Source organism: Phoenix dactylifera, chromosome 1, assembly GCF_009389715.1.
Source record: "Phoenix dactylifera cultivar Barhee BC4 chromosome 1, palm_55x_up_171113_PBpolish2nd_filt_p, whole genome shotgun sequence".
In the NCBI taxonomy this organism is placed as follows: domain Eukaryota; kingdom Viridiplantae; phylum Streptophyta; class Magnoliopsida; order Arecales; family Arecaceae; genus Phoenix; species Phoenix dactylifera.
This window is the reverse complement of record NC_052392.1, coordinates 6,027,672-6,035,919: the sequence shown is the minus strand read 5'-3', so window position 1 is coordinate 6,035,919 and position 8,248 is coordinate 6,027,672. Positions and strand designations below refer to the sequence as shown.

General features: G+C 46.3%; 2 protein-coding genes across 2 annotated transcripts; one reads left to right on the top strand and one right to left on the bottom strand.

Annotated features, from left to right (window-relative positions):
* The first annotated feature begins 329 nt into the window (after positions 1–329).
* LOC120104243 lies at positions 330–1,142 on the top strand. Its single transcript, XM_039115082.1, has one exon. It carries the CDS (start codon positions 330–332, stop codon positions 1,140–1,142), a length of 813 nt encoding a protein of 270 aa, XP_038971010.1.
* A 3,132-nt stretch (positions 1,143–4,274) lies between these two features.
* Positions 4,275–6,745, bottom strand: LOC103716203 (pentatricopeptide repeat-containing protein At3g46790, chloroplastic-like). The gene has a single exon (XM_008804113.4). The coding sequence runs from the start codon at positions 6,526–6,528 to the stop codon at positions 4,492–4,494; it is 2,037 nt and encodes a 678-aa protein (XP_008802335.2). The 5' UTR covers positions 6,529–6,745; the 3' UTR covers positions 4,275–4,491.
* Positions 6,746–8,248: the final 1,503 nt, after the last annotated feature.

Genomic DNA, 8,248 nt, shown 5'->3' with positions numbered 1-8,248 from the left:
ATCAAATGAACAACTAGAAATACAAGATATAAAGATGCATGCCTTAAATTTAAAAAACCTAAAAAAACATCTAGTATTGGGAGCATTTCATCGAATACTTGGTTGCTGTGGAGGATGGCCACGCGGGATCCAGTTGAACCGGGAAAGACGGAGGCAGTGGGCTTGGGCGATAAGCTGGCGCAGCCTCATTTGAAGGCGGTTGAGAAGGGTCGGATGTGGCGCAGGGACTATCGAAGCTGCCAACCTGGACCAATCATCAGATCTCGGCTGCGGAGTTGGAAGCCCTGAAACGACGGTTTACGGATGTGGTGGAGATATCATCGGAGAAGATGGAGATGGCTAGGGTGGCGTGGCGAAATACCGCGGTGATCATGCGCAGCTTGGGTCGCCGAGTGCCAGTGGAGTGGATTAGCCGGGAGCTGCGGGTGGCCGAAAAGCTCGACTACGATGTCGAGGAGTTCCTGATAGTGGACGAGACTTTTGCCTTCCGATTTCGGAGTGAGAGGGATCGGGAGGCAACTATGGAGGCCAGACCTTGGCTGGTGGCCAGTCAGCTCCTTGCCATAAAGTGCTGGCAGCCAAACTTCGTTCCGGGGGCCGGTCAGCTGTGCCGGGTTGTTGTTTGGCTTAGGTTGCCAAGTCTGTCGATGGAGTACTGGGCGAAGGAGATGATTTGGGACATAGCGGCGAAGGCTGGCCGACCCTTGGCACTGGACAAAGTCACCGACCAACTAGGCTTCACCCATGTCAAAATTGAGTTGGATGCGCATGTGCCGATCCGGTCTGGGACCTTCATCCAGGTTGGTTCCGACCTACACTGGCAGGCATTTCGCTATGAAAACCTTCCTATTTTTTGCTACAAGTGCGCCCGACTTGGGTACGAAGAGGGGCCTTGCCCCTTTCCTCCCACGACTTCAGCGACGTTCGGAGAACCGGAAGATCATCGTACGCAGCAGATTGGGACAGAGGAGTTTCCACAGGAGCCGACACCTGAGTTGAAGGAGGGGGACGAGTTGGTGAGCCGGCTTCCCTTCGGTCCATGGTTGACAACTACCAAGATACGGCAGCTGAAGTCGAACAAGTCGGTGAAGAAGCCGACCGCATCGAAGGCCGACCGAACGCAGGTGCAGAAGCCCTCTTAATCGGGGCCGAGTACCCCCCATGCTGTACCGATCCTCCCCGAGTCGCTCATGGATACTGACGGGTGGCAAAAGCCAACTAAGTTGGCTAGGAGGTCGCGGAGAAGGAAGTGGTGGGCGGATCGGCGATGAAAGACACCGAGATGACCCAACTCGATGCGGGGTCCGAGTTGGACTCAGAGTTCGCCAGGAGGATGGGCCAGACCATTCTATTGGGCAAGCTGGGACAAGCCGAGCCAGGGCGGGCCGTGTCGGTCGGGCTGGATCCGGGCCCAAGCTCAAGCCTGTTGCTCCATGATAGGCCGGGCTAGGTGGGATCGGTCCAGGCCGCTAATACCAGGCTGGCCTGTGGACAGGGCCCAAGCCCGATGAAGCGGGCTAGGAGCCCGGCCAAGTCAACCAGAGCTTCGGGGGCGAGAATGAATGAGCTGGATCAGCTGCCTAGATCGGCGTCATCGTCCTCCTTCGAAGGTCTGCACCCACACCGGCAAGAGAAAGGAAGGAGGCACTTCCGGAGCGCCTCCCTGCCGCCAGCGAGAGCCCCCAACCGATCGGCGAAGGGTGGTGCAACAGCTGTAGATGGAGCCGCTGGGACCTCGCGGGTTGAGGGCAGAACACCCGCGTCGAGTGGGCCGATGGCGGCAGGTGTGGCTCACCGTCACGGGCGACCGTGGCTAGAGGTGGCGGGTAGTCTCCGGCCAAGGGGAAAGGAACGAAGGGTGGTGTCCATCTGAGTATGACATCTGAGTATCCATTCATTAAATCCCTTTAAAACCAAATATGAATTTTAGTTTCGTATTGTCAAGACCGACAATCACCTCCTATATCAATTTCACATAGCACACCAACTTTCACAATTGGTGTGTCCCCCTAGAGCTACCGATCCCATTCTGCAGATGTCCTTAAAAAATCTCCATTCCCCAATCCACTGGAAAAGGCCCAAGTGTAGCATACGAGGTGGAAGCCTGACCAATTTGACACCTTGTTAACTCATAAAATCTTTACATATACAAAAAAAAAGGAGGAGTAACGCATGTGTTCTTCGTTTTACAAGAGTCTAACCACAATAACTCCCTCTTTAATGCACCAATTGCTGTGATGCATCACCAAATCCCTTCTATGCTTAATATAGAAACTGTTGATCAAGGGGAAGAAAAAACATATTCATCTATAGTACTAGAAAATGAAAACACCCTATCAATCTTCAGTGTCTTGTTCGAACCATAAAATACATGTATTATCAAAAAATATCAGCATATTATTCCATAGTAAACGATAAACATGAACATAAAAAAGGAACCCAACAAGCATGGCATCAAGAAATCCTTCTAGCAGGTTAAGTTAGATTATAATGGGTAACAATCAGATGTGATTGAGAAAACCAAAGCATTTTGCAGAAACTTATAACTGACAAATTAGAGTATGCACCAGGCATTGGGATGTAACACAAGGATGGCAATAGAAACGAGCGTGCCACTGTTAAAGCCCTAAAACGCCCCAAGAAGCACGAAACACAGTCCAAGAGCTGACTTGACATAAAGATCCGCACCTTCAATCCGGTTGGCTTCTTCCGTGCCACTATTCCATACAGCACAATGGGGGATCAATCTTGAGGAACAGAATTGCAGCTAAACAACTGTAAATTTCAAAACTCAGAAATTCCATTCTGTGTACTACGCCAGACAGGGGAAGATGACAAATTTATGGCTTTCTTTACAAAAAAAGAAACCCAGTGACTTCTAATCTATTCTCTAACGTCTTAAGAAAGAAGGAACCATGAAGCCTACGTCCAATTTCATGCAAATAGAAGATGAGAACAGATAGAGTGAAAGAAGATGAAAACACTCTAGGGTTCTTAATCACGCTATAGAAAAGAAAGAAAACTAACAAAGATGGAATTATTTTTGTAAATTAAAAACAGAGATTAGCTAGACTTATATACAAATCAATGATCAAGAAGCAAATTTGATGAAAGTTGTGGCAAAATACTTTGTATATGACTTTAGTATCATCAAATGTATCAATAAATCAGGAATTCTACATGGCATACGACACTTAACCCAACAATGGGGGAAAAGACGACAACTGTATGGTTTTCTTTACGAGAAACTTTTTATAAAAAATTGCAAAAGAAACTCAGTGACTTCTAAGGCATTCTCTAATGACTTTAAGAAAGATGAAACCGCGAAACCAACATCTAATTCCACGCAAATAGAAGATGAGATCGAATAGAGACCAAGAAGATGAAAACTCTCAAGGGTTATTAATCATGCTATTTTTTTTACCGGGGGGGGGGGGGGCGCCCTTTTGTAAGGTATTGACGCGTAGACTTGACGCCGATCAGTATCCGTTAATATATGGTGCCGTGATGTACAAAATATGGTGCGGATGCTCTGGCGCTGTAACGTACGGACGAGATCTTCTCTAGCGAATTGGACGGGAAATTTGGATATGGTATACGGGTGCGCAAATTTGAGAGGATTTCCTACAGAGGTGCAGTGATTAGATGGTACAGATTTATTCTGATTTCATCTATTCCCATGGAATTTTGTTGTCGGATGAGCCAAGCCGAAAAGCTGAGAAGGAGGAGGTTCCTCTGATACAACCAATTCTTATGGCAAGTTGTATGAAAACTATCTTCCAATTAGCTCTGACTTGAATTAATGCTTGACTTGCTAGATGTAAAATTTTGGACCAAAGCCTTTTTTTTTTTCTTTATTTTCGGTTGATCTGATCAAAGCTGAGCTGAGATTTACCCTTTATAATTCTTAGAAGGTCAATTAGATTACGTAATTCAACTAGACTTGATACTTTTATTTTTTGTGCTAAAATGGATATATCACACATTACAAGGATGAATACACGAGGATGAATATAGTCAAAAAAAAATCGAAAAATAATAAATTCCGAAGCGAGCTTTCTCTTTTCCATCCAAAGAGTATTTCTGGAGTGGTTGACCACATATAAGGCCACCCAATCTTCTGCACTGTTGATCTCTCTATACACATGCTTCGCGTGCAAATCCATCCCACCACACCATAGCCTAGATTTCGAACCGTTCCCACATGGATGACCATAATCAAGATGATCACGGTGATAACCACAAGCAGCCTACGCAAAAATCACATATCTGCGAACCATAATAAGCCCATAATCTTGAGCATCATATTCCACAATTATTCATTTTGTAATCAAGAACACTACTTAATTGTTCCTAATTCACAATACATGTTCAACTTGCTATTCAAATATCCAACCGCTTAGGATGTTCTCCACTTGCTGAGCTTTCAGACAGAAAAGAATCCAACAGTGTTTCAAGAAAATTATATAGCCTGAGTTCAATTCTCAACTTTCACCAATAATCTCCACAAGAACACAGCCCACCTTGGAAACGATGGAATCGGTTCACATCCCTCACAATAATTTCTCTGTCATAGATCTTTGAAATAAATTTAATGGCCATGTGGCAGTCTCCGCAGATACGTAGGTTTTTAGTCACTCTCAGGACTGTACCAGGGCCTGCGTTCAGAAGCCCGAAGGCAACCGCCAGCTTCTCGCTGTGGGTTGTCAGATTACATTCCTTCTCCTCCTCGCTCACATCATGCAGAACGAAGCTCGTGTCGGGCACATATCCAGCATTCTTGATCTTCTTTGGCAAATCTTCCAACAACATGTAGATCCTTGTCGCTTGCGGATGAGACCTGTCGCCGCAGAGGAATGCATTGACTTTCCCATTGATCTCAATCCAGCTACAACTGAGACTTTTCCTGATTCCTCTGTCTTTCGAAAGACCTCTCACCTTCTTCACCTCCTCCCACCTTCCAAATTCTGCATACATGTTAGAAAGCAAGACGTAGTTTCCGCTGTTCTCGGGCTCCAGTACGAACAGTTTCTTCGCTGCGACCTCTCCGATCTCCAAGTTACGGTGAATCCGGCAGGCTGAGAGTAGAGCACCCCAAACGCTAGGCCCGGCATCGATCTCCATCCGATCGATCATCTCCATTGCCTCGCCCAACCGACCTGCTCGACCGAGAAGATCAACAACGCAAGCATAATGCTCTGAGCGCGGTTCCACCGAATGAACCGTCCTCATACAATCGAAATACCTTAACCCTTGATCAACCAACCCTGAGTGACTGCACCCAGAGAGCAACGCAGTGAATGTGATTTCATTGGGTCGAACACCTGATCTTGCCATTTCCTCAAATGCCGACACGGCTTCAGCTCCGTGCCCATGCGATGCGTAGGCTGCGATCAAGGCGTTCCAGGCAACAACATCCCTGTCCTTTTTGTCAATCGTATCAAAACAGCGGCGCGCTTTGACGAGGCTCCCACACTTGGCATACATTGCAACTAGAGCAATCTTCACAACTGGATGCGAGTCAGAGCCCATGGCACTCGCATAGCTATGAATCTGCTCGCCTTGGTCGAGCGCAGCAGAGTGCGCGCAAGCTGGGAGCACGCTTGCAATTGTCACCCAATTCGGCTTCACATCATTACCGCCCTGCCGCATCTCCTCGAATAAAGCCAGCGCACGGTCCGCCAGGCCATTCTGAGAGTACCCTGATATCATTGCAGTCCAAGAAACGATATTTCGATTGGGCAATGCCGCAAAGAGATCCTCGGCAGCCTTAAAGTCCCCAGCTTTCATGTACCCCGCAATAAGACCATTCCACGATGAGGTGTCTCTGATACTCATTAAATCAAACAGGTGACGGGCGTCATCGATCTCGCCACATTTGGCATACATATTGATCAAGGAGCTCCCCGCATAGAGGTCCTGCTCGAGGCCCCGCCTCAAGCATTGGGAGTGGACAGACTGTCCAAAGGGCACGGAGCTGAGATCGGCGCAGCATTTGAGTACAAACGGGAAGGTGAAGTGGTCGGGCAACAGACCAAGGGAGAGCATTTCGTCGAAGAGCCTGAGGGTGTCCTCCGGGGTGCCGTAGAGGGAGCGGCCGCGGATGAGGGCGTTGAAGAGGAGGGAGGAGGGGCGGGGAGTGTGGCGGAGGAGGAGGGAGGCAGCACGGAGATCGCCGGAGCTGGAGTACATGGCGGCGATCCTCGCGGCGAGGACGTCATCGGATTGGAGGCCTCGGAGGGTGACGTGGGCGTGGAGCTGGCGGCCGAGGCGGAGGGAGCCCGGCGTGCGGGTGAGAAGCTGGAAGAGTGGGATGTAGAGGTGGGGTGGGGATTGGCGGAGGGATCTGAGGAGGGTGGGGAGGTCTTGGAGCTTGGGTTTGGAAGGGTAGGGATTGGAAAGGAGGAGAGGAGATGGAGATGGGCGTAGACTTGTCGTAGGAGGCGCGGGAGATGTCTGGCGCCATGAAGTGGCATAGATTTTGTTTTGACTTGCCGGGGACGGTGCTTTAATTTTTCTGAGTTTCATGCGTCCAGCGGCTATAAAGTCTACATTATCTCGTCCACCCTGCCGCTTCCTCTGGTCTGCGGTACTACTACTCTCGCCCCCTAATTCGAGATCAGGGAGTTTGTTGCTTTTCTTTTTCACTTCCTTCGTATATGAAAGCGGTGATAAAGAAAGCGGTGATAAAGAATGATGATGGCAGTGGTGGAGGAAATCTCTTATGCAAGGCGAGCACTCCAGACAGATTCTACGGGCTCGTTTGGTTCGCAGGAAAATGAGGGGGGAAAGTGTGGTCAACGGAAAAGTAATGAAATGCCTCTTGTTTGGTTGGAGTTTTCAAAGGAGACAGATGGAAAAGTGGTATTCCCATGGGAATATGATTTCCACATTTCATGGGAAAGTCTTTCCCATGAGAAACATGGGAAAGTTACTTTCCCATGAGGTGGGAATCACTCCTTTTTTATTTTTTCCCAAAAAGACCCTTCAGCATTAAAGAAGCATTAAAGAGGCATTAAAGACCTAATTTTTATTAAGGGCATAATAGGAATTATACATAACTTTCCTAGGAAAGTGGATGGTCAACCAAACATAAGCACTTTGGAAATTAGTCACTTTCCCATGGTTAACCAAACATGTCAAAAGTACTTTCCTAGGTATCCTCTTCCTAGGAATCTGATTCCCAGGAATCATATTCCTAGGAGGGAAAATACTTCCCGCGAACCAAACGAGCCCTACAAGAGAGGCCATGAGAGGCAAACCACCCATCAGAAGAGCAGTGTGGTGCCTTTCAGGCTATACATGTTTACTAGAAAACGAACAGAACTACAGATTGGGTTACCTCCTTTACTGCCAGCCATTCTAAAGATTTTCTTGATCCATCTTGTAATTGTTCCTCCACCTCTAGGTTGCATTCTTTCTCTTGACTCTAATGGTAGTACTTACGCGAGATTAGTTTAAGCAGCCGATGTACCAAAAAAAAAAAATAGTACTGATTAGTACAGTTTGTAAAGCTTTTAGAAGTTATTATCATGAACCTTTGTTTCTCATGCTCACGGCTCACCCCTATTTTTCAGGATCATTCTATCCTATTTATGAAAAATGATGATAAAGAAACCATGAGAACTCATTAGGATCATGAATCATTCCTTTTTTTTTTGCTTCACTAAAATGATGGTAGAGAAGCTCTTCACGCCATGTCCTCACTTATTCTTTTATTTATGGTTGGAGACAAATTATGTATAAGATTAGAGTTCCTCCATCGTTTAACAAAAAAAAATGAAAAAAATCAAGAGCTCGACAGAATAGTTTCTCGAAATTTGTATTAGACACAAATGATAATCAAAAAACCAAATGATGGTGCTAGTTTTTTTTTTGGGTAAAAAAAGGAGCTGATAGCTGAATTATAAATAAATAAGTGTTACAATTAAGAAAAAAAACTTCATGATACATGCAGCCATACATATTTCTATCACAGCAAAAGTAATAAATAGTACATAAGACTAAAACCAAACCATGGTAAAGTACTTCGACAGAGCATCCCATTGAGAGGTAAAACAGCATATCAACCAACATGTAGGGATTCCGGCACCAGAACATAACATAAAACCAAGGACACAAAAAAGAACTTGTTGAATATAAAAAAACCATGTAACATAAGAGATAATGCTGGTGCTAATTTGGTGTATGACTTAATTGGAGAGCTAAGGCGATTTAATTTTCAGTCAGAAAATTGTATCAATTGCTT

Excerpts from the sequence above, each read along its gene's own strand:
- LOC120104243 (XM_039115082.1), top strand. The coding sequence starts at position 330 with ATGGAGATGGCTAGGGTGGCGTGGCGAAATACCGCGGTGATCATGCGC.
- LOC103716203 (XM_008804113.4), bottom strand. The coding sequence starts at position 6,528 with ATGAAACTCAGAAAAATTAAAGCACCGTCCCCGGCAAGTCAAAACAAA.